Source organism: Mustela lutreola, chromosome 5 (assembly GCF_030435805.1).
Source record: "Mustela lutreola isolate mMusLut2 chromosome 5, mMusLut2.pri, whole genome shotgun sequence".
Classification (NCBI taxonomy): Eukaryota; Metazoa; Chordata; class Mammalia; order Carnivora; family Mustelidae; genus Mustela; species Mustela lutreola.
In genome coordinates, this window is record NC_081294.1 from 28289943 (window position 1) to 28317862 (window position 27920).

At 36.9% G+C, this 27920-nt stretch overlaps 1 protein-coding gene across 1 annotated transcript in view; it reads right to left on the reverse strand.

The window, feature by feature from the left end:
- Window positions 1–1199: 1199 nt before the first annotated feature.
- LOC131831106 (UDP-glucuronosyltransferase 3A2-like) overlaps window positions 1200–27920 on the reverse strand; it is a 41259-nt gene continuing 14538 nt past the window's right edge. The window contains exons 2-8 of the mRNA XM_059173337.1: window positions 26676–26777; window positions 23958–23963; window positions 14373–14481; window positions 11508–12036; window positions 4389–4620; window positions 2656–2875; window positions 1200–1521 (exon numbers count right to left, since the gene is read on the reverse strand). Of these exons, the coding sequence (XP_059029320.1) occupies window positions 1200–1521; window positions 2656–2875; window positions 4389–4620; window positions 11508–12036; window positions 14373–14481; window positions 23958–23963; window positions 26676–26777 (1520 nt within the window). The remainder of the gene's footprint in view (window positions 1522–2655; window positions 2876–4388; window positions 4621–11507; window positions 12037–14372; window positions 14482–23957; window positions 23964–26675; window positions 26778–27920) is intronic.

Genomic DNA, 27920 nt, shown 5'->3' on the forward strand with positions numbered 1-27920 from the left:
AGATATTCAGAAATGACACTAAAGACAAAGGGCTGATGCCCAAGATCTATAAAGAACTCCTCAAACTCAACACACACACAAAACAGGTAATCATGTCAAAAAAATGGGCAGAAGACATGAATAGATACTTCTCCAAAGAAGGCATACAAAAAAGACATACAAAAGACATACAAATACAAAGAAGACATACAAAAAAAACACATAAAAAAATATTCATCAGGGAGATAAATAGCCATCAGGGAGATTCAAATCAAAACCACAGCTTCTTACACCAGTTAGAATGGCCAAAATGATCAAAACAGTAAACAGCAAGTGTTGGAGAGGATGTGGAGGAAGGGGAACCCTCTTACACTGTTGGTGGGAATGCAAGTTGGTGCAGCCACTTTGGAAAAGAGTGTGGAGATTCCTTAAGAAATTAATAATAGAGCTACCCTATGACCCTGCAATTGCATTACTGGGTATTTACTGTGAAAATACAGATGTAGTGAAAAGAAGGGCCATCTGTACCCCAATGTTCATAGCAGCAATGGCCACAGCTCGCCAAACTGTGGAAAGAGCCAAGATGCCCTTTAACAGACAAATGGATAAAGAAGAAAAAAAAAAAAAAAGAAGATATGGTTCATATATACAATGGAGTATTATGCCTCCATCAGGAAGGATGAATACCCAACTTTTGTATCAACATGAATGGGACTGGAGGAGATTATGCTGAGTGAAATAAGTCAAGCAGAGAGAGTCTATTATCATATGGTTTCACTTACTTATGGAGTAAAAAGAATAACATGGAGGACATTAGGAGAAGGGAAGGAAAAGTGAATTGGGGGAAATCGGAGAGGGAGACAAAACATGAGAGACTGTGGACTCTGAGAAACAAACTGAGGATTTTGGAGGGGAGTAGAGTAGAGAGTTAGGTGAGCCTGGTGGTGGGTATTAAGGAGGGCACGTGTTTCATGGAGCACTGGGTGTGGTGCATAAACAATGAATCTTGGAACACTAAAAAATAAAATTAAATTTAAAAAATAAATAAAATGATAAATTTTATAAAATATATATTTTACCACAATTCAAAAGAAGAATCCCAAGAGTGCTTCACAAGAATTCTTAAACACAGGCAGAAAATAGTGAAAAGAAATTTTGTGCAACCCTCAAGTGCCAATATAGGGAAGACACCAGGGTTGCCCTGTGCTAGGGAAAGCCTTCTACAACAAGTGGTTCCCCAAACCTCCACCAAGACAGCACCTCCATAAGGCCTTCTTCAGCTTCCTGGCTCCACACAACCACCTGGCTACCATGCCCACCAGCTTCCCACAGAGCCACAGTGTGCCCAGGGTGACCACCAGCAGGAACAAGAAGACATCCAGCATGTACTGCTCATGCCACAGCTGCCGCAGGCCATGGGGCTTGAGGTGGGCTGCACCCCCTGTCTGGAGGATGTGGTCGATCCAGCCCACCAACCTCTGGGCAGGGGTCAGGGGGTGGGAGCACCTGATGATACTGGCGGCCACAGCCGCTGACTTGTACCTGTTAGCAGAGACAGAGGTTGGGCGTTACTCATGTGGTCTCAGAAGTCTTAGAGACCTTGTATCTCTCACACACACACACACACACACACACTTTCATGCATATGCACAAAAGACTCAGTTTCAAGGAAAAGATATTGACCTGGCCTTATGACAGTCTAGCTGGGTCTCATGGAAAAGTTCTAACTGGTCTATCCATGCAAAGATCCATGCCTAGTGCAAAAAGTGCCAAATTATTAAAAAAGTGACTAAATTTAAGGATGAGTCTCTATCCAGGGAGCTTTTGGTAGGCTAAAGGAAAAAGTATTTATGAATATATGTGATATAACATAAACCCAAATCAGGGTAAATGACCTTGAGACCCTAATAAGATATTCAGTTTATCATGGTTACCACATCTTTATGCTGGATGGCAATTTACATAAGAGAACATGGAACCTTTTACTGACTCACTTAGTAGAAATACACCCCACCTTACTTTCTGGAAAGCCCTGTGCTAGGCCCTGGGAACACAGGAGAAAAAAGAGACACACTTGACCATCCAGGGGAGCTACTTTCTACTTTCTAATGTAAGGAACACACAGTGAATTAAAACAGAAAGAAATGGGGGTAGTGACTGATCCTGTGAAGGGTTAAGACAGAAAAGTGAATTATGATTAAAAGTGGGAAACTGGTGTATTTAGGACAGTCAGACAAAGACTGCCTGCCTCTCTGAGGAGAAGACATTGAAGATGAGTTTGGCTGTCAGATGAGTTAGCCCTGGGAAGAGAAGGGAAGCATGTTCTAGGGAGCAGCACTGACAAAGGCCTGAATCCAGAAACAGTGTGGCATTTTGGGGACAAGAAGGCAACTTCCTGCCTCAGTGTAATTCTACTATAAGCACTCCCAAAATAGAAGAACTCTCAGAGATCCTGTGTAAATAATTCGAGATGGTCACAACAGTTAGGGAAGAAGTTGTTCTCAACATCTAACCTGCATTGCCTTGTTCTCAGACATGTCAGGTGTCAGCACTACACACCTAATATTCCACATCTTGAAGTTTTATCTTTCATTACAAAAAAAGAACCATATAGTGCCCTATGTGTTTGACAGTTTGTTTCATCCAAAGTGACCATAAGGCCAGAGAGCTCCATACCTCTTGTCTTCAATGACTTCCTTCATCTTCAGAGCCAATGTCTCTGCCCTGATCTGTTTAAGTTGGATAGAGACACCAAACTTTTTGGCTTCTACTCGGATCAGGTTTTCAGTCTGTTCTCCAAGGACAGGAATCCCTACCATGGGTACACCATGTTGGATGGCCTCCATTATGCTATTCAATCCACCATGGGTGACAAAGAGACGGATGCGTGGGTGAGCTGTTGCAAATCAGGAAATATTTCAGGGTGAAAATTTTCAGAATACCAGACAAATTTCCAAGGACAGAAAAACTACAAAGGGATCTTAAAGCATGTTGTAAACTTGTATTTATTGATTTAGCTTAGGACACACTTAGCACACACATTCCAAGATATAAAATTCTGACCTTGTCTCTGTACAGAGATTCCTCTAAACCAATATATTTAAGAGGCAAAACCCAGGAAAAGTTCAGAGAACAGTGCTAAGAAAGACATATTCTTCTTCCCATTGACCCATTAATCCATACATTCATGCATCCATCATTCTCTCTCCACACTGTCTCTCACCTTCCTTCTATTATCTCTGTCCTTTCTTACTCTCTCCTAGTGTCACTCTGTCTGTATCTTCTCTGGTTTTCTATCTCTGACTGTCTCTGTCTTGTGCTCTCCCGGTCTTGTGCTCTCCCCTTCACTTCCTTTTCACTTCCCCCTTATCTGAAATGTTAACACTTTTATTGACATCACATCTCACGCGGCACTCATCAAACTTGTACTATATGTGTTTTCTCCTCAAGTTCATAAGAAATCCTATAAAGTAAGCTATGATAGACCACCCAACTTAGTATTTCTAGTTTCTGTGTGCTCAGTCCACTCATATTTAGAGAAAACTAAAACAAGTATTGATAATGAAGAGTTCATCTCAAACACTGCCTCTCAATAGAGATGTGCATCAGAATCTATCTGTATTTTTTTGAAAATCAGAATCCTTTTTACCTACAACAAGCCTTCTGAATAAATGTGCAGAACCCTCTATTTTAAGTTCCAATATATTTGTGAGCCATAATTGGGGGATGAGCCTCTGCTGTAGGAAGTGGTTGTGGTACTGATGGGCTCCAAAAAGTGACACAAAGGACAAAGAAAATGTATTGGGGTATAGGGAGTTCTCTGTTACCAAAGAACCGATGGAACAAATAACCAGCTGACAGTTTACTCAGCTTTACATATAAATATTTTGGCACACTCTTTACAAATGATAAATATCAATTTTGTGAGAGCATGAGGACATCTTTTGCAGGGTAGGAGAATATACTAAAATGTGTGGGAGTGTGTGTCTGTAGTGGCACACAGCCTAACAGATACTCAAGAGGCTAGGAACCACAGTGGCAACAAGAACCCCAATATATGTTCTCAGAGTTCACAAACTGTCTTCATTTGTGTCTGGGCTACCTTGGCCTTTGCCAAGTAGTGTAGGGTCAAAATAACCTGATGATTATATCATTTCTGGCCACAGGTATCAGGACTAGAATAGAAAGAAAGAAAACATGGCAGGTTTAGCCATTTGGGAAGCAGAGCCTGATTTCCCAAGAACTCCAGCTAACTGCTCCATTCCTGTCCTCTCAAGATTATCTTTAGATACTAGATGCCCTTCCTCATGTTGGTGGGGTTCCGCAGTGGAAACTTAAAGATAAATAAATGGGAAAAAAAATAAAGATAAATAAATGGAAAGAGAGGAGTAGAACTGAAGAGTTCTTACCTAAGAGGTCATTCTGAGGAAGCCAGTCCATGATTTTCACATTTGCAGACAATTTGACATCTTTGGACCAATAAGAAGAATTACACTTCCATATCACCCCTTGAGACAGATGAGCAAAGGCACTGTTCATCTCCCTGAGAACTTCCTGGGACTGATATATACTCACAATAGAGCCCAGGGCCACAAGGACAAAACCAGAGTCTCCAAATTTGGCAATGAAATTCTCAAATTCCTAGAGAGAAGGAAGAAAAGAAAGGAGGTGAACAAAGTTGTTCATCAAAGCCTAGACAGCCATGAAATGAAAGTCGGCTTTTTGCTGAATACAAACCTCCTATCTGTGCCTAGACCTCACTGTCTTGAAGCCTCTGAACAGCTCAGTGCCCTCTGCACTCTGGTCATCCATTGTGTCTGGTGGTATTGAAGTCATTTCTCCTTCCTTCCAGCAGCCCTCAATTTGAGAAGACCAATAATTTAAAAATGGGCTATCCCCTCAACACAGAAGACAGACAGATGGCTAATAAGAATACAAAAGAGCCAATAGTAGAAACATTTCCCCAGCATCTACCTCAGCTACCTCATCTACTTCTTCTTCCAGAAAAAGACACATCCTACCATATAAACACGTTCAGTAATCACAGATGAATGTGAAGACAGCTGTAGGTGTCCAGTCACTACCACAATAGTCCAACTTGTCCTTGAGGAACTCAGAGCATACTGTAGCACCAACACCTAGATCTAGGACTTACATGTATAACAATGTTTTATAGAAGAGCAAAGTTGGGGTGGTGGGAATCTCTTCCTTCATTGAAAACATGGCCCCAGTACCTCATCCCTCATTCTAGGTGTTGCAGATATGGTCATTTCAGAGTGTTCCAATGCCAGACCAGAGGTGCTAGTGCCTGGGAGAGTGCCAGCTCCTGTCCTGGCCCAGTAAAAGGCAGCATATCTTCTGGAGGCTGAGGTAGATGCTGGGGAAATGTTTCTACTATTGGCTCCTTTGTATGCTTATTAGCCATCTGTTTGTCTTCTGTGTTGAGGGGTTAGCCCATTTTAAAATTATTGGCCTTCTCAAATTGAGGGCTACTAGAAGGGAGGGCAATGAGAGGAATGGGGTGACTGGGTGATGGACATTGAGGAAGGTATGTGCCATGGTGAGTGCTGTGAATTGTGTAAGACTGATAAATCACAGACCTGTACCCCTAAAACAAATAATACATTATATGTTTGTCAAAAAATTTAAAAATAATAATAATAAATAAATAAATAATGTGCCAGAGGTTAGCATAAAACACTATTAATCTATTAAACGTTTAATGATAAGAAAATAACATTCTTGTCAATTATGGATAAAACAGGGAAAATAAAACCTCCATTATTTCTGGATTTAAAAAATTATTGTTTTTTTTTACTGTTAAATTCTAGCATTCTTGTATACTGTGTATATTTGTGTGTATAAAGTGCTTATTTGTGTATTTTAATAACTGTTTTAAAAATTGAGGAGGAAATGTATTGCAATGAGCACTGGGTATTATATGCAAACAATGAATCATGGAACACTACATCAAAAACTGGGTGTGGTGCAAAAATAATGAATACTGTTATGCTGAAAATAAATTTAAAAAAATTTAAAAAAAACTAATGAAGTACTATGTGGTGACTAACATAACACAATAAAATTTTTAAAAATGAGAATATATTGTGACCAAGTAGGATTTATCCGGGGATGCAAAGGTGGTTAACTATTCAGAAATCAGTAACTATAATCTTATTAATAAACTACTAAAGCAGGGGGAAAAATGAAAGATAGGTCTCTTCCAAATACTTTCTCTTGTTCTTGTTCTTGTGGCTCCTCTTTTCATTCTCTTGACAGTGCCTATCCCGAACAGAAATTTCAATTTCAGCTTCACACACTGATCAACTTCTTTTTCTGTATAGAATACAACTTAGGTTTTGCAATTTAAAAGTTTTCACCACACTCCATTTCATCTAGATTTTCTCTGATATCACATTCTAAAAGATTTATACATTACCATTTGCCATTTATATTTAGGTCTGTGGTCTATTGGAGTTAATTTTCTTTAAGTGTCTATGATCTTGGCCTAACTGTGTGTGTGTGTGTGTGTGTGTGTGTGTGTGTGCACAGATATCCATTTTTCCTGCACAATTTTTTGAAAGTCTGTGTTTTCACTATACAATTATCCTTACTTCTTTGTGAATCATCAGTTTACTAAATTTAGGTGGGTCTATTTTGGGGTTCTCTATTGTGTTATGTTGACTCTTTTCCTAATCTTCTGCCAATATCATTCCATCTTGATTATTGTAGCTTTATAATAAGTAATCAAGTTGGTAATGTCAGCCCTCCAACTTTCTTAAATATTGGGTTGGCTTCAATTGGGTTGAAGTTCAATATTGGGTTCATCTTCAATATTGGGTTGGCTCTTTAGAATTTTGGTTCTCCATGCTAATTTTAGTATCATTGCATAATTATCTACAAAATAAATTGGTGAGATTTTTATTGTGATTGCATTGAATGTATTGATCAATTTAGAGAGAACTAAATACTTGACAATATTGACTCTTCCTATCTATGAACATATTCTCTCCACTTATTTAGATCTTTGATTTCCTTCATTAGACCTTTGTAGTTTTCCATATATGGATCTTGTACATATTTTTTAGGTTTATTCCCAATTTTGGTGATGCTAACATAAATTGCATAGTGTTTTTAATTTCACATTCTTCTGTGAATTGTTTATATATAAGACTGGTTTTATACATTAAACTTGTATCTTGTGACATTGCACTAATTGCTTACTAAAGTTACAGGAATTTTTATTTGTTTTTTCTTTTTCAGATTTTTGTATTGGAGCATCATGTCATCTGTGAACAAAAGCAGTTTTATTGATCCCTTCCTAACCTATATGCCTATTATTCCCTTTGCTATTATTTACCTAGGACCTCCAGTATGAGGCAAAGAGGGCCTAGTAAGAGGACATGCTTATCTTGTACCTGATAGGTTGTCCTTTCATTTTCTACATAATGCCCTTTGATACAGAGCAGGTTTTAATCCTGATGAAGTCCTATTTATCTACTTTTCATTTTGTTACTCATGCTTCCCACGTCACATCTACGAATTCATTACCAATTACAAGTCCATGCAGATTTATGCCTTTCCTTTCTTCTGAGATTTTTATGGTTCTTAGTTCTTTATTTAGGCCATTGATCCATTTTGAGTTAATTTCAGTATGTAGTGTAAGGAAGCCTGAAATACATTCTCTTTCATGTAAAAATCTAGCAGAATCAACATTATTTGCTAAAGAAACTATTCTTTCCTTGTTTGAATGGTTTTGGCACCCTTGTCAAAAATGAATTGGTCACAGATGTATGAGTCATCGAACTGTTCTTCTTCATGTTCTTTTGGCAATTCAAGGTCTCATAACATTACCATATGAATTTGAAAATTGGCTTTTTCATTTCTATAAAAAGAAGAAGCCATTGAGCCATTGATAAGGATTAGATCAAATCTGTAGATCACTTTGAGTAGTAGTATTCTCTTAATAAGATTAAGTATCACAATCTATGGTCTGGAGATATCTTTCTATTTATTTAGGTCTCCCAGAATTTCTTTCAGCTATTTTGTAGTGTCCTGTGTACATGTCTTTCAAATCCTCAGTTTAATTGGATCCTGTTGTAAATAGAATAGTTTACTTAATTTTATTTACAGATTGCTCATAGCTGCCATATGGAACATAATTGCACATTGATATTTTCCCATGCAACTTTGCTGAACTCATTTATTACATCTAGTAGTTTCTTTCTGGGATATGAATTCTTTGGGATTTTCTCCATAGAGAATTACATCATATGAAAATCAAACTATTTCTACATTTTCCAATTTGGGTGACTTTCTTGTCCTTTTCTTGTCTACTTGCTCTGTCAAGGGCATATTTGAATAGCAGTGATGGGAGGGCATCTCAGACCACTGATCTTAGGCAGCACAATTGCAGTCTATCATAATGAATGTTATGCAGAGAGTGTACCATAACTCTTTATTATGTTCAAGAAGTACCTTTCTACCCCTAGCTCTGTGAGTATTTTTATCATGAAAAGGAGTTAGTTTTGTATCAGACACATGAAAAAATGTTCATCATCACTAGCCCTCAGGGAGATTCAAATTAAAACCACATTGAGATATCACCTTATGCCAGTTAGAATGGCCAAAATTAGCAAGACAGGAAACAACATGTGTTGGAGGGGATGTGGAGAAAGGGAAACCCTCTTACACTGTTGGTCAGAAAGCAAGTTGGTGTAGCCTCTTTGGAGAACAGTGTGGATATTCCTCAAGAAATTAAAAATAGAGCTTCCCTATGACCCTGCAATTGCACTCCTGGGTATTTACCACAAAGATACAGATGTCATGAAAAGAAGGGCCATCTGTACCCCAATGTTTATAGCAGCAATGGCCACGGTTGCCAAACTGTGGAAAGAACCAAGATGCCCTTCAACAGACGAATGGATAAGGAAGATGTGGTCCATATACACTATGGAGTATTACGCCTCCATCAGAAAGGACGAATACCCAACTTTTGTAGCAACATAGATGGGACTGGAAGAGATTATGCTGAGTGAAATAAGTCAAGCAGAGAGAGTCAATTATCATATGGTTTCACTTATTTGTGGAGCATAACAAATAGCATGGAGGACATGGGGAGTTAGAGAGGAGAAGGGAGTTAGGGGAAATTGGAAGGGGAGGTGAACCATGAGAGACTATGGACTCTGAGAAACAATCTGAGGGGTTTGAAGTCACGGGTGGTGGGAAGTTGGGGTATCAGGTGGTGGGTATTATAGACGGCACAGATTGCATGGAGCACTGGGTGTGGTGCAAAAATAATGAATACTCTTATGCTGACAATAAATAAAAAATAAATTTTAAAAAGTTTAAAAAAAGGAAAAAAATCTTTTCTGCACCTCTTGACATGATTTTTTTTCTTCCCTTCATTCTAATGACATGTTGTATTACATTGACTGATTTTGTTATTTTATAAAATATCCTTATCTCTTGCAAAGTTATGATATAGTCTGTTTTGTGTGGTATTAATTAGTATATAACTACGCCTAGATGATTCTTAAGAAGTTCTGATTTAATCCTCTAAAAATGAGTGTTAATACACTTTTGTCGATTATTCAAAAAATTCGTTTCTTCTTCGTCTGCATTATTTGGTTGTCCCCAGCTCACAGCCTTTACTCTATTGTCATATCTGGCTCTATTTTGACTCCATCCAACACTACACCAAAGATCTGCCAGCCAAGAGACCATTTAAAATCAGCTTTGTTGTCTTTTGATAATTATAAGTTTAATATAAATCTATTACTTAAAATTGAAAAGAGTAGAGCATGACATCAGAATAAGAAGCTCCATGCTCTCACTCCCCAAAAGAAATATTAAATATATATATATATTTAAAGAATTGAAGATGAACTCTACCCCAGGCAAATGTATAACCAGTCTCACTGAATACAGCAAATAGCTTTGAAAACACCATCTGATCAGAATCCCTACCCCCAGCATTGGATATTCACATGAACAAGAATAAAATCGACCCTCACCTTACACCATACAAAAAACTTAACTCAAAATGGATTAAAGATTTAAATATTTAAATGTAAGAAACTACAAAGCTCTTAGAAGAAAACATAGGGGAAAACTTTCATGGCATTGGTCTTAACAATGATTTCAGTGATATAGCACAATGCAAAAGAAAATGAAATATCAAATTCAAAATGAACAAACACCAAAACAAACAACAACCATAAAACCAACTAGGACTACATTAAACTAAACTAAAAAGCTTCTGCACGGTAAAAGAAAAAATCAAGAAGGTAACAGACAACGTACAGAATAGAAAATACTACAAACTATCCCTGATAAGAAATTAATCTCTAAAATGTATAGGAAAAGTCTACAACTCCATAACAAAAAAATTAAAAAATCTTATAACCCCATTAAAAAGTAGGCTAAGGACTGAAATAGACATGCATCCAAAGACAACATGCAAATGGCAAACACATATATGAAAAAATGCTCAGCAACACTAGTCATCAGGGAAATACAAATCAATACCACAGTGTGATATGAATTCACACCTATTGGTATGGTTATTACTAAAAAACAGAAGACGTGTTAATGATATGGAGAAAAAACAACTATCATATACTGTTGTTAGGAATGAAAAATGGTGAAGGCACTATGGAAAACAGTATGGAAATTCCCCGCAAAATTAAAAATAGAACCACCATATGATGGAGCAATCTGATTCTCTTTCTATACTCAAGAGAATGAAAATAAAGATCTCAAAGAGATATCTGTATTCCCATGTTTATTGATGCATTATTCACAATAGCCTAGATGTGGTAAGAAACAATGTACATTCAAAAGATAAGTGGGTAAAGAAACTGTGATATATATACATATAGATATATATGTATATATACATATACAATATGTATATGTTGTATATGTATACAATATGTATATATTGTATGTATATAATGGAATACTACCTATTGCTTACCCTTCAAGGAGGAAATTTTCCAATATGAGAAAACGAATCTTAGGGAAATTATGCTAAGCGGCATAAGCCAGAATAGCAAATACTGTATAAATTAACTTATAGAAAGCATCAAATATAGTCACATTTTAGAATCAAAAGTGGGAGTTGGTTTCTAAGGGTAGGAGGGTGAGGGAAAAGGGTAGTTGTTATTCCATGGAGGAAGAGTTTCAGGTAAGCAAGATGAATAATATCTTACAGATGTGAGGTACACATGATCCCTACAGTAAATAATTATATTTTGTACTGTTAAAAATTTGATAAGGGTGTAGATCTCATATTGTTTTTACCACAATAAAATCAAATTTGAAATGAAATCAAATACGAAAAATAGACTAGAAAAATATAAAAATAAATATGTATTTATAGTATAAAATAAATTAAAATATATATTCTCATTGTTGTCTTTCTCACACTACATCACTCCCAGTTCCTACTGGCAGGGGAGACACCAGTTCTGCATTAAAGAGCTCTCCATGAAGTCCATATTGAGAGCTAAGGTTTCACTTACTTGTGGTACTGGTTTAACAGGTCTCACCATTAAGCCTCCAACATATACAGTATTGGGAAGTAGAGGCCGAGCAAACTCAAGGGCAAAGTCAGAGTTAACAAACCACAGCTCTGCTTTCCATAGAAGATGAGACAGAACTGGCCTTGGACCTTCTGGGAAATGTTCCTTGATGGTGTTGTCAAATATAGACTGGATTTGCCATTGCTTCATGGAAACACCAAAGAACTTCAACAAATTCTTCAGTCTTCCCCAGAAGTCCATGTGGTCAGTTATGGAATGGAATACTGGAACATAAGACACAGGGCTTGGTAGCCCAAGGTCCAAAGTGTTAAACTGTGTGGGAAGAATTGCCACAAATGGCTTCCCAAGCTTCTCAGCAACCAGGAAAGAACAGAAGTCAAATGCTTCAATGAATATCAGGTCAAAGTTCTCATTTTTCAGGGAATCCATGATATCACCTCTCTTGAGCAAATCACTGCATTGGATTCCCAGTTGTACCATTAACTTAAAAAAATTGTCAGGTGTTTCCCTGTAAAAAAACTAATGGCAAATATTCATTGGAGCTGTAATTTCACAAAGTTTAAGAGAATCTTTGGCTCAAAGAACATATCCCAGGTAAGTAAGATCATATCTGGCATTAGCCCACATAATTTACCAGTGTCTAATGAATACTCTGTTCTCATCACTCTGCTCTGGGTGTTTCTGCTTTCTAAAATGTTCTCACTTCCTCCCCTCCCCTTTCTCTGGCCAATCCATATGTATGCACTAGTAAAGTTAATTCATGGTCCTTCTAGTTCATCTTTTTGTTTTGATTTACTTTGTTCTTTTTAAGGTCATTCTACATCGAAAACATTCTCTGTCACTAGTAGATCTCAGAGTCCCATGTCTAGCTGATACATTCTGTGATGTTCTGTTGAAGTTAATTTGTTTCATTTCTTCTGTTGAAGTTTCATACTGACATCTTACAAGTGACTGACTATCCTGTTTCCTAACCAAACTATGGAAATAACTTCATGGCATCAATATTCATTTATTTGAAACTGGGTATATCCTGAATTTGACAGATTGTCTCATACAAGGAACTTTCTGACAGTAGTATTAGAATCTAAATCTTAAGTTGAACATGAGATTTATCTCTTCCTACCTAAAGAGATTAACAGTTTTAAACAAACAAAAATAAAAGCCTATTCAAATCTAACTATTATCCTTCCATTTCATGCCAGCTGGAGTATTCACAAAAGTTCATGCTAAAATTTTACCACTACCTATTAAGACTCTTCTCTATGGCACTATTCCAGGAATTAGTCTTTCAATGTTTTGCCATCAGTGTCTGCAAAGAATATGACCTTTTTTATACAGCATATGGGTGATAGATGAGAATATTCTTGATGAGAGGTTATAGGCCAGGTGCTTTGGAGACCCATGGGCCTCCTATTGAATGAAGGACTGAGAGAACCAAGGCCCAGCAAACCTGTAACCTGTGCAACATTCTACCCTACCAGCCCACTTAAAGAAGGACCATAGGTGAGAGCTTATTAGCAATATGCAGATATACATGGGATTTAAAATCACCTTCATGTGACAATAGATGATTAGCTGAAATTATTCTCTATTACATTATAAAAGATTTTATATAAAGAAATATTGGTTAATATCATTGAAAATTCAAGATATGAAGTACAAATTCTTTAAAAGTAGAGCATTAATCATATTGGAAATTAAGTTAATCCATTGAATAAATACAGGAAAGTGCTGTGCTTCACATATTATACCATATCTAACATGTATATAAAACTGGTCTCTAAAATAATCAAGTGAGGTAGAAGAGACAAGACATATAATTTTTAAATATGTGAGTAGCAACACAAGATAAAATAGACAAAGTTTCAAATGAGAACTTTAGATCAGATCTCTTATAGATGAGAGAATTTAGTCTTCTAGTCTGACTAAGGAAAAAGGATTTATGGAAAAAGCCAGATTTTAGAATCACCTTGTAGCAAATAAAATTTCTATGGAAAGAAGGGAGATAGAGATGAGGCCACTGTATTAACCCAGCAGGAATGAATTTGTATCTTTTCCCTATAACATGATAAGTGACAACTTACTATATTTCCCAGGTAATGAACACTACTCTCAGGTTATTCACTCATTTTGTATCACCAAGATACTTGGTTTTTCAAATGAGTTTAAAAGACAGTGGTTGAAGGTATTAAAAAAACAATATTCAGGGTGCCTGAGTAGTTCAGTGGGTTAAGCCTCTGCCTTCAGCTCTGGTCATGATCACAGGGTCCTGGGATCAAGCCCCACATCAGGATCTCTGCTCAACTGGGAGCCTGGCTTCCCCCTCTCTCTCTGCCTGCCTCTCTGCCTACTCGTAATCTCTCTCTCTCTCTTTCTCTCTCTCTCTGTCAAATACATAAGAAAATCTTTAAAAATATATATATTCATAAGCATCTTTCTATTCTTGAATTTATGTGAGGGTAAGAGAGGATAAATAAGTATTACATGGTGGGTCTCACTTGCCTAACAACAATGAGAAATTTAAGTTGTCTAAACCACCTTCTTTGTTGTAGAGTATGAAAACAAATATCTAGGTGAAATGTTGCCTGGAAGATCCAGAAGGAATCCTCACTATATGGAAATACATACATGTATTCCCTCACTATATGAAAATACATACGTTTGCAGTGGAATAGCAACAGTACAAAGACTGAATGTTTGGGGGTGCAAAACTCATCTACTCCATCCATCCACTGCCACCAACCATTCACTCATCCATCTATACATGCAAGCATCCATTCATGCAACCATTCATTTCTATCACTAAAGTGGCAAGTGTTTCATTCAGAGAATAAAAGAAATTACCTGCCAAGCAAAGCTTCTGTCACAAAGAAATCAAAAAGTTTCTTAAATTCTTTTCTATGATCTTCAGATGGAAGCCAACTGATAACTTTGTACGAAATGTTTCTCTTTTCTAAAAAAAAAAAAAAATTAAAATTAAAAATAAAACACCAATAAGAAAATGTTTAATGATACCATACAACCCTAATTAACAATGACATGATGATAACGTGTTTGTTTACTCCAAGGATTGTATATATATATTCAAATGTTTGCTTTTTGAACTGGTTTGGTTTGGTATTTCTGCTTTCTCATTTCTTCAATCATGCAACCTGCTAAACTTTATTGAGAACGATATAATGATAGTCACTTTTACTCATTTTAAAGTAAGAGAAGTTTCTGTTTAAAGTTTGCACTTAAAGGTGTAACTAGTCACCATTTTATAGGTGAGAAAAGAGTACCAGATAATTGGTCCAGAGTGTACATATAGTGAATGGTACACTTCATATCTAAATACATGTTTTATCCCAGCTTCCCAGGCATTTCCCACCTATAAAAAGAAATCATTTTCATTAAAATTTAAAGTGATATATGCACAGGTTTTTCACTCTGCCAAAAGAATTACCAAACTCTAGATTTTAAAAAGCGGTCTTCTGCAGCCCTACTTCACATCCCAGAATTTCTCCCATAAGTCATGTGTAAAGGAGTCTGACACCATTCTTGAGGTTGGACTGATGACAGCTTTCAAGTTCTATCCCCCCCTTAAACTTCTGGGACATATCTTGGCAAACAGAGAAGAAAGCCTCAACATGCCATCTCTTAAGTGAGGAGGAGTTTCAAGCCAAGCAAACCAGACCCAAGTAGGGGAATCTTCACCTCCTCCCTACTCAGAAGCTTCCATAATTGGCATTTGGGGACAAAAGTATGGGAGTAGCCTTTCAGTGGCCGGGGCCATGTGTCTCACCAAACCTGTTTTCTGTGTTAGCTTAGATTGTGCTTCTGAATCCCAGCATGAGCCATGATTGACACTAGACTACATAGTACATAGTACATTAACCTGTGACCCATGGTTGCGTGTCTCAAGTACTGTCCCCATTATGAACAGTGCTCTGGGTAAGACTGATTCCAGTTTACAAGTACAATGAATGGTGTGAAGAAGGACAGTCACCATGTCATAGGTAGGAAGAGATCCACACCTACAAAAGTAGAAATAACTCTACAAACCTAGAAAATGCTTTTGCTACCACTGCCGATTATATCTCTTTAGCTTAAAGAAAACCTTGATTAAAAGAGGAACAGCGTGATCTCACAAAACAAACTGAGGGCTGCTGGGGGGAGGGGGGTGGGGAGAAGGGGGGTGGGGTTATGGACATTGGGGAGGGTGTGTGCTTTGGTGAGTGCTGTGAAGTGTGTAAACCTGGTGATTCACAGACCTGTACCCCTGGGGATAAAAGTATATGTTTATAAAAAATTAAAAAATTAAAAAAAATAATAAATAAAAGAGGAACAGCGTGTATGTGTATGGTTAGCTTGTGCAGTTGTGATCTTTCTACTTTTTTTCTTAATGTACAAAGCAGCTTTCTTTTTCTTTTTCTTTTTCTTTTTTTATTTTCAGCATAACAGTATTCCTTGTTTTTGCACCACACCCAGTGCTCCATGCAATCTGTGCCCTCTCTAATACCCACCACCTGGTTCCCCCAACCTCCCACCCACCGCTGCTTCAAACCCCTCAGATTGTTTTTCAGAGTCCATAGTCTCTCATGGTTCACCTCCCCTTCCAATTTCCTCCAACTCCCTTCCCTTGTCCTCCATGTTATTTTTTATGATACTTCCAACTCTGTTCTCCTTTTTCAAGACAGCTTTGCCTACCCTGCATCCTTTTCATAGTTCCATATAAATTTGAAGATTGTTCAAGTTCTGGGAAAGAAAAAGCTGTTAGCATTTTGATAGGGATTGCACTACATGTTTTGGGTAGTATACATTTTAACAATATTAGTTTTTCTAATCCATAATCATAAAATGTTTTTCCCTAAAAAAAAAAAAAAAAAAAAAAAGAGGAACAGGGAAAAACACTGATGACACCCCCATGGAGATTAACTCAACAGGTTCATTCAAACTCAATCTCAGGTCTCTCAAAATCACTGCTAGCAAGGCACTGCTACCTAGCCTTGATGATACTAATTGGGGTGCTCCGAGGGAGAAATTTAAAAATATGAGCAGGTTAGAACAAACACGGACCCAAAACACATCTAACAACAACCCAAACAAAGAGGAAAGACAGGCGGAAAGCACGGTGGGAAAGTCAGGAAAGAAAATAAAACAGAGGTCTCAGCTTTGATACATGTGGAATTTAACATTACTTGTAAAAAGCCTTTAGAACAGAAGAAAAGCACAGAATGGCTTTTGTCCTCTACATCAAAGCTTCTAAATTACTTTAAACATTGAATGAGATATACCAATGACAAACCTTAATCGTCTTAATGAATACTTGGGCAAAAATAACAGATACATAAGAAAAGCTCACTGAATTTATCAAAGAAATTCCTGTACTCTAAGGAGTCAAAAATATTAGTTATAGAGGACAGATTTGCATGCCCTGTCTTAACTACTGGGACTAAATATCCCATAGTCATAATAGCCATTTTTTATACTATCTCCTGGTGGCTATGGTTGCTCTTATGTAACAAGTCATTAACAAAAATAAAATTAAGGTTTTAGCATTTACAGTAATTTTGACAAAAAGGGACCCTTTGGATCTTCCCAACATATTAAAACTGTTAATACACCCAAATATATATTAAAAGAGTATCTTTAAGGATTATAATAAGATTTAACCATTACGTAGAATATGTTAAGCAAAGAGTGATTATCTCCACTGATTCTCTAATTTATAAAATTTTAATAGCCTAATTCAGACTATTCTTAAACCAGAAAAGAAGTAATGATGCCTTGCAGTGGATTACTATAAGGCTATGGACATGATGTAGCATACTAAGACCCCCCATTTCTAATTATTACTGAAATTGCAGACTATGTTTAAGTACTAATAGATGCTTTACATGCATAGATTTGGCAATGATTTCTATTTGGCAATCAATTCCTATTTCAACAAGCTCTCAGCTGCAGTGTCTCCTCACCTTCACCTTGGCAGGAGACAAATCATTTGTAACTGCTTTCTTATGGACTACCTCAACAACCTGCACACAAGCTTTCCCGGCAAGACCTTAACCGCATTCAGTTTTCTCCAGAAGTACATGTATGACATTGCATCAAGGACAACCTCCTTTTGCAGAGATTCATCCAGCACGGGCACTCAGGACACAAACATTCACACAGGAGCTCACAAGAGGGATGTGCTGCTGCCCTACACAAAGCACAAGCCGTGGCACCTCAGTTGAATTCCTGTGAAGAGTTACCTGTCAGTTGAAGGTCTTTCCATCCCTGACACCATCAAGAAATAATTGTTGGGGCTCACTTCCAGCATGAGAGTATAAGAGCTTTCCTGGACACACATTCAAACAGAAACTGGTCAAAATTTTATTTTATATGTACACACACAAATTCAACTAAATATACATAAATGCTGAACAGAAAAGTTGGTCAGAAGGTAGTGGTAAATATTCTAGGAAGATGGGGGAGAACCAAGAATCTGTCTCTGCACCTAGATGACAATTGTCCATCTGTGCCCAAGAAAATGCTTGAAAGATCTTTCAGAAAAGATCTGAAAGTACCAAAATTTATACCTCAGGTTGAGCCTCGCCACAAAGGCAACCTGACACAATCACAATACAAAAGTAATAAGCAAATTAATAGCAAAAACCTGCAAACTCTGTAGAAGGGAGGAGAGTCTCATCTCCAGATTTAACACATTGTTAAATTCAATTGGTCAGTTTTCAACAAAAATCATAAGACACACCAAGAAACAGGAAACTGAAGCCCATTCAGAGAAAAATAATAAATCAATAGAAATTGTCCCTGAGAAAGACCTGATGGCAGATATACTAGACGATGACTTTAAAATAACAGCTTTGAAGATTCCCAGGCAACTAAAGGAAAATGGAGAGAAGGTTACAAAAAATGTATGCAAAGTAGAAATATCAATAAAGCATAGAAAATCTAAAAAAATTTCAAAAACAAATTGTGGCACTGAAAAATGTAATAAATGAAATGAAAATTTCACTAGGAGGATTCAAAGGCAGATTTGAGGGAGAGAAGAAATAATCTGTGAACCTGAAAATAAGACAATGGAAATTATCAAATGCAAAGAACAGAACGTTAAAACACTGAAAAAAAGAACACAGCCTAAGGGACCAACATATGCATTGTGGATGCTCAGAAGAAGAAGACAGAAAGAAAGGAATAGAGAGAATATTTTAAGTCATAATGGCTGAAATCCCATAAACTGGGTGAAAGATATGAATAGAAACATCCAGGAAACTCAATAAACTCCAAGGAAAATGAACTCAGACACCCACACCAGGACACATTATAATTAAAATTTAGAAAGATAAGGAGAGAATAGTAAAAGCAGCAAAAGAGGGCATGTAAAATGATGAGCCCTGGTGTTATATACAACTGGAATTGAATTATATGGAATTATTGAATGCTATATCTGAAACTAATGATGTACTATATGCTGGCTAATTGAATTTAAACTTAAAAAGTAAAAATAATAAAAGCAGCAAGAGAAAAGTGACTCATCACATACAAATGACTGATTTACTCAACAAAATTTTTTCTGAAGGATGTCAATGAGATGAAGAATAGATTTCTTTTTATGGAGGGAGGATAGGCATCCAAGGAAAGAGAGAGAAAGAGAACCTCAAGCGGTTTCCTTGCCAACATGGAGCCAGCCATAGGGATGGATCTCACAACGCTGAGATCATGACCTGAGCCAAAATCAAGAGTCAGATGCTTAATCAACTGAACTGCCCAGGCACCCCTAAAATTATCAACAGATTTTTAATCAGAAGTTTTGGTGCCCAGAAGGCAGTGGGCTAATATATTCCAAGTGCTAAGAAAAAGAATGATCAACAAAAAATTCAGTATCTGGCAACACTTCAAAAGTGACATTCCTATTAACACATTCCTGGTAAACAAAAGCTAAAGTTGGTTGTTACCACCAGGCCTACACTGACAGTAGGGAGCCCTCCTGGGAAAAAGGAAGCCACCAGATAGTAACTCAAGAGATATGGAAAAATAAAGATTTTAATAGAGGTGAATGCATAGGGAATTAGATAGCTAGTATTATGGCAATGCTTTCTAACTTGACTTGAACTTTCTACATGTTTTTTGAAAATAGTACATTTTTGTAAAAAATATATTATTAGTTTGAAAACAAGTATTTAAACTTTGTAACTCCAAGTTTTCTCTGTAATTTAAGGTACTAACACACTTAAATTAATGATAGTTTATGTTTGGGGCACACAATGTAAAAAAAATGTAATTTTGTGATATCAATGATGCAAGGGATGAAAAAACATTATATGAGGAGAATTTCTGAATTTTGTTAAACTGTTATAAATTAAAATGTGAGTAGCATAGATTTTAGCATGTTAAATTAAATCCCCATCGTAACACACATAAAAAATAACTATAGCCATACACAAAAGGAATGGCACAAGAATTTAACATTTCACAAGAATCAGCTAAACACAAAAGAAATGGTAATAGAGAAAGTGAAGAACAAGAAACCTATAAGATATATAGAAAACAAGTATCAAAAGGACAGAAGTTTCTCCTTATCAGCAATTACATCCAGTGAACATGATTAAACTCTCCAATGAAAAGACAGACATTGACACAATGGACAAAAACAGATGTACCCAATGTTCACAGCAGCAATGGCCACAGTCGCCAAACTGTGGAAAGAGCCAAGATGTCCTTCAACAGACAAATGGATAAAGATCTGGTCCATACATACAATGGAATATTACATCTCCATCAGGAAGGATGAATACCCAATTTTGTATCAACATGGATGGGACTGGAGGAGATTATGCTGAGTGAAATAAGTCAAACAGAGAGAGTCTATTATCATATGGTTTCACTTACTTATGGAGTAAAAGAAATAACATGGAGGACATTAGGAGAAGGGAAGGAAAAGTGAATTGGGGGAAATCGGAGGCAGAGATGAACCATGAGCAACTGTGGACTCTGAGAAACAAACTAAGGGTTTTGGAAGGGAGGGAGATGGGGGGTGAGTGAGCCTGGTGGGTATTAAGGAGGGCACATATTGCATGGAGCACTGGGTGTGGTGCATAAACAATGAATCTTAGAACACTGAAAAAATTAAATTAAATTAAATATATATATATAATCCAAATGTAATAGCCTTGTGAGGTGACAGATGCAAGCCATACTTGTGGTGAACACTTCATAACATGAACAGTTGACAAATCAATATGTCACATACCTGAAACTATTGAAACATTATGTATCAACTATACTTCAATAAAAAGTAATACTTTAAAAAATTAAAAATAAAATGGGACTAACAATGGAAAAAAGAGGATGGGGTCTGTGGAACCTTCCTGTACTATCTTTGCAGCTTTCCTGTAAATCTACCATTATTCCCAAAAAACTAAATGTATTTTTAAAAATACAAAAACAAAAAGCCTATAAACACCCACACAAAGAAAAACATGATCCAACTGTACATACTGTGTTCAAGAGACTCACTGTAGGTCCAATGAGACAGACAGACAGGAAAATGATGGGAAAAGAAATTCTAAGTGAAGAATAAGCAAAAGAAAGCAGATGACCAAATATCAATCACAACAGATTTTAAATCAAGTAAGATTGCAAGAAACAAAGAAGGACATTAAATATTAATAGATGTTCAACACAGCAAGAAGATAGGACTATTATAAGCACATATTCACCTAATGAGAGACCATAAAAATAGCTAAAGCAATAACTGACAGCTGGATATTTCAATATCCACTCTTCAATAATAGATAGAAAAACCAGAAAGAAGATCAGTTAGGAGACAGAAGACGTACACACATTGATCCACTTGGTGTAATAGACATACACAGAACACTCTGCCCAACAGCAGCATACACATTGTTCTCAAGAGTACATAGGACATTTTTCAGCAGAGTCCATTGTTTAGCCACAATAAGTCTCAATAGGTGTTAAAACATACTTATCACAGGCTATCTAACCACACCAGGATGAAGTTAGAAATCAACAGCAAAAAAAGAAAAAAGAAAGAAAGAAAAGAAAAGAAATCAACAGCAGACAGAAAACAGAAAATTCACAAATTATGGAAATTAACATCCTTATAAATAATGCACATATCAAAGAGAAATTACAAGGGAAATCATAAAATACTTACAAAAAATTAAAAATGGTATACAACACACCAAAAGCTATGGGATGCCAAAAGCAGCGGTTAAAAGGGAACTTGGAGTTTTAGTGCTTATCTTAAAAAGGAAGTTATCAAATCAATACCCTATTCTTCCACCTTAAGACACCAGCGAAGAAAGTGTACTAAACCTCAAACAGAAGGCGAAATTGACAAAGACTGGGGGAAACTAATGAAATTGGAAATAGAAAACCAACAGAAGTCAATAAAAGCAGAGCCAGTTTTTTGAAAATATCAAGAACATTTACAAACAAGAAAGATACAAATTATTAGCACCACAGATGAAAGAAGGAACACCACTAATTACCACACAGAAATGAAAAGGACTATAGGAGAACGGGTGATATGGACAAATTCTTAAAGACAGAAACTACCAAAGTTAACTAAAAGAAGAAAAAGACATTCCAAAGAGACCTATAAAGACAAAAGGTTGTTCCATTTGGGTAAAGAGCACAGAAACTCTTGCCATATAGATATCCAAAATATACCTGAAGGTTACACATGTGTCTCCACACACCAAAGACACAACACACAGCATGAAGCAAGACTCCTTATCCTCTACAGATTTTCAGACATTACTGATTATGAATGACCAAGGCACTGCTTCATTTCTCTACATGCACAATGCTGGTCTTTTGAACAAGACATTCAGTGAAACATTCAGCTCCCTCAACAGCCTCAGGCAGCAGGTCTCATAAAATGCCATAATCGACTTTCTTATAAAAGATCCAACTGAAATAAATGAAACAGGATGTTCTCATCATCAGTCAAACATGAAGGGAAACACCCATTCCAGCCCCACCACCGACTACCATAAAAGCCCAAAAGCATCCTCTTTTCCCTGCTCTCTCAATGTATGTTTGGACCAGATTGAGACTTTCTTTACTCTCTCCATGAAGCCTGATTATGTTATTAATAAGCCATTGCATATTTTTAAATATTTTATGTTTAAGTAATCTCTGCATCCAAAGTAAGGGCTCAAACCCACAACCCCAAGATTGAACGTTGCATGCTCTACCAACTGAGTGAGCCAGGAGCCCCTAATAAACCACTTTATAACCTCTTTGTGTGTATACAAGGCTATAAATCTCAACATTCCAATCTAACTTTGGGGTGGGGAGAAGTTAGAAATCAACAACAGTCTCTCAGGGTGGCTACAACAATTTCAGAAGAAACAATAGTTTTACCCAAAGTCTTCCAGAAAAGTGAAAGAGGAATACTATCCAATTCACTCTGTCAGGAAACTAATGCACTGATAATATTGCCAGAAAAAAGAAAGAAAAAAATCCCAAGAAAATCAGAGAACCATGGAACCACATGGACACGGATATAAAATTTAAACCAAAATTGAACAAATTACATCGAAAATTACATAAAAGAGAAAACACATTGAGACCAAGTGGAATTCGTTCCCAGGACAAAAGGTTAGTTTAACACTTGTAAATCAGTGTCACTCATTATTTTGACAAAACAAGCAAAAAAAAATCATATATTCATACCAATACATGCCACAGAAGCATGAAATTAGACTTCATCGAGTTAAATATTCTGCTCTTCCAAAGAGAGTGAAAGATAAGTCATGGATTGGAAAGAATATTTGCGGATTTATATCTGATAAAAGACTTATATCCAAAATATCTGAAGATTCAATAATAAGAACTATTTATAATAATAACCCAATTTATGAATGGCAAATTTGGCAAACAGTTACCAGTAAAGATAAATGAATGACAAGCACATGAAAAAAATGTACAGCATCATTAGTGATAAAGGAAATGCATGTGAAAACCACCATGAAATACAACTAAACACTTACACAATGGTGACTAAAAGCGAAAAGACTAACCTTATCAAGTATTGGCAAGGATGTGGTATGCATAGAACTTGCAGTCACTTCTGCTGTGAGAAGGAATGTTACAGCCTCTTGGGAAATGGTGTGGCCCTTTCTTCAAAAGTGAAATATACACCTAACATACGGTTCAGCTACTGCACTCCTACCAATTAATCCAAAGAAAAGATAATACATGTTTATACACGGGCTTGTACACAACTCTTCACAGCAGGTTTATTTGTAATAGCTCAAATAGGAGACACACTTAATGCCCATCAACAAGCAAATAAATAAAAACATTGTGGCAATAAATACATTGAACATTATTCAGCAATAAAAGTGAGTGAACTATGCATACACACATTATAAATGAATCACAAAATACTTTTTGTTGAGTTCAATAAACCAAAATCTGAGACAGCATAATTGTGATCTGATTTCTATAAAATCTATATGATACAATCTGACATAGGGTGACATATTGGGGATCATTAGGAAATGGGAATGGAAAGGTGGGAGAGTCAGGAGGGGAGATTGCAGAAGGACATTAGACATCTTCTAGTGAGGAACAAATATATTTGTTATCTTGACAATGTTGATAGTTTCACAGGTATAAATACAGACATATGTTATCATATGTATATATCCAAAGGTAACAAATTGAAAATATTATTTCCATACAATGGTTTAAATAATGAAGATAAGGAACTTCAATCTGTGCCCACAAGAAGATGACAGGACCATATTGAAATTCTTTACTAAATAAAACCAGACCAAATACATGCTAAAATGGTTTTTAGACATTGCAACCCAGGTAGTACAGGATATTTGTGGACAGCTGGAGAAAACTTCCAAGATAGAGCTCATGAAGGAGATACCCAGATCTGGCCTGGCCATCTCCCTGAGGGAGCACATCAGATTTGGGGCAGGACATGGCAGCTGGAACTCACAGGGCAGAATACCACAAGAGAGTTATGGGGAGAGAAAGCTCTGGGGTTGGGTTCTTCCTGAGAACGGTCAGTGCAAACATGGGAAGAAACTACCCAAGGCACCATAAAGAATGAAACACAACAAAACCCAGAGGTTATACAGAGCCTCTTCTCAAGCTACTACTCAGTCTTGAGAGTTATTGAAGATCTATGGAAAGCTCCCCGATCAGCTAGATAAAGGTGCATTTTGATCCAACTTCTGTAATTTCTCTCAATAGGATCTAAAATTCAGAAGAAAATAATGGTTGTAATTTATTAAACTCTATAGACCCCAGCAATAAGAAACTGACCTCCCCTTGGTAACAGCAGACTAAGATACTGGGTTTTTTAACTCCCAGGGCTAAAGTGAGCACTGCTTCATAGATAAACTAAGGAGCCCATGAGTCTAATCAAAGCTTGAATTTCAACATAGAGCTTCCTTACATTAGCTACTGATCTCCTCTCCTGCCTCCATACCCAAAGAAAGCTGGACTAAATGACTTCAAGGGGTGGAATTATCTGGTCAGGACAATATCCCACCAGGCAGAAATTTACTTAAATGTTTGTAGGCAAGCCCCCTGAGAACCAAAGATGTAAGTGCACAGATCCCCAATACAAAAGAAGAACTGTCATCTGGGGAATATCTATCTACCTGGTAAAAGGAGAGGCATGACAAGCTCTCTTAGGAAAAGGAAGAGTCAGAATTGCAGACAATTAAGTCCATTTGAAATTGGCATCTTAAACTTGTGATTTCAGTTATTGATTAGAACAATCCTATGTCTCAGCAATATAAAATGGAGCTAACTGAGTTTTTCTGCAGCCATTTATTCATGAAAGTTATAAATAAAAACCTTATGGGGAAGTTATCCAAGCAGGCAGTTAATGCAGGTTCTAAAGTTTCAATATTGAGTGTGCAATCAAGTCAACAAAAATAACCCAATCACATGTTTCTTTATTTGCAGACCTCCCCCAAGGTCTACTGCTGAAGAGAAAATAATCTATTTCAAAACCTCAGAAATCCCCAGTGAATGGTAAATGTTGCAAGAAACTCTGGACTAGTAAAACTTGGAAACAAGAATAAGACTAAAAGAATCCATGGGTCCCCTGAATGGTTAGTAGTTTTGAGTGTAGGTATATTTGTCAAAGAGGTAGAATGTCTACAGCTTTCAGCAGTTCCTCAATCCATAGAAATCACCAAAATGAAACAATCATGGACTACAACTACCATGGTTGTCAGTCAAGGCAAATACACAATTAGACTGATAAACAAAGGGATGTGTATAGGAAGGATAGAAAGGATATCCAGTGAACAAAATAGAAGCCAATTTAGATGATTAAACCGTAACAGAGCCTGAAGTTCAACTCCAAATGTTCATAATTGCTCATATTTGTTTTCATCAAAAATGATTAATTCGGGTTTTTTTAAGTAAAGTTTCAGCAATTCTGAATGAGAAACCCAGAGTTAAAGTTCCAGATCTACCCAACTCTATTATTCACCTGCTATGTGAACATGAACAAATCTTTTGAGTTCTTCGGTCCTCTATATTCCTGTCTGTCAACAAGAGACTTGACCTGATTGATGAGTTTCATCTTAGCTACAAATTTTTTGGATCCAGTGACCCAAGAACATCTAACATCACTATGCACAAAGTCAAGGACAGTCAGTGACTTCTCAAGAAAATAGGATCATCCCACTGATAGATTCTGATCCTAGGATATGACCAAAAGACATTCTTTTAAGAAGCTTTCTTAAAGTTCTGGTCTCATAACAAGAGTAGAAAGTAACCTATAAAAGAGAAAGAACAGCTCTCCTTACATAACAGAAGCTAGAAATATGACTAAACCGTTCTGTTCAATACAATTAAAGGCACACCACAGAGCAGCAATTATCAAAATGATCATAATCATGTATGGAGGTTTGCCTGAAATGAAGTGACACCTAGGTAAGGGGGTAAGCCATGGAGTTATGGCATGTGGGGTCCTGGTCTATACAGCCTATTATAATATCCAGCAGGTAACATAAAAACAGACACACACAGATTTTTCCCCTTCTTTCAATATAGCTAGATTCAAACAGATTTTGTGCTAAGCAGTGCTGTACAGAAGACACTGTCTCTCTGGGATAGAAGAATGAAATGATTCATAAAAAAACATACCTGGGATTAAAAATTCTTCTATGTGAAGAAACATAGTGACATTATGACCATGATCTTGAAGAATCTGAGATACCCGGTCCAGCAGGAGATAATGGCTTCCACCTAGGAACAATATAAAATTTCATTTTTGTAAAAATGTGAACAGAGTCTGAAATTGATGTGGAGGATGGGGATATGCAAGATAAGGGGGCAGAGTAGTGTTCATGGTGATCCAAGGAAAATAAATTACTTCAGTACCCCCATCTCACTCTGGATATGCTCCAACAAAGATATCTCTGTCTGGTCTGTCCAAATCTTGACCTGGGGCAATCCTCCATCAGACACTTCCTTTTGTGACTCATAGTCTTCATGTCAGTGTGATGAGCTTCTCTTCTTGGGCCTTAAGGAATTCCTGATCTGAGGTACATACTGATATTAGCCAGACCTTAGGAGACACCATGCCCTAAAGAAATAACTGTACTGGAAATTAGAAACAGTGCTGTGTGGGATTGGGAAGGGTGCGTAGTGGACAATCAGTCAGAGCTCTTTATAGAATACTTCTGTCTGGAAATTCATGTTAGAGTGGGAACAGACCCATGGGAACTTAAATAACAGTCCAAGAAATAGGATTTGAAGCAGAAGGACGTAGACCCACCCTTTAGAATCAAAATCCTGGGAGATTCAAATATACTTGGCAGGATGTTTCAGGCCTGAAAATTGCTGAACATCTAATTAAGGCATTCAGGATAACTATGAACCCTTGGGTGGAACTACAGGATCCTGTATGTGACAGACTGGGGTGTCACCCATCCTAAGACTCCTGAGATTCTAAGGAATGAGAACTTTGATCTTCTGGGAGGTACAAGTTCTATCAATGATTTTCTAGAACCATGAGTGATCACGGGACCTCTTTTATTTTAGTCTATGGGTCTCAGAGACAGAGAATGCCATATCAGTAATAAAGGAATAGAATTTGCCCACACTAAGAAGTGGGATTGTTAGCAAGATGAAGATTTCATGATTATTGGGTCAGCAGAGAGGGATGTAGGACTATCGGAAAGGTGTGTATCTGTGGAAATCACTCTAGTCTTTTATATCTGTGCTTGTCCTGCCTGAGGTAACAAGGATTATAGAAAACAAAAACCCCTACTCTCTCAGACTGCCTGCTCTGCCTTCACATTTAGCCCTTGGAAAGAAAGGACACACGGGACAAGCCATCTACAGAGGCAGCCATTCCTGAGGTCTTGGTGAGCCCAGTGCATTCTG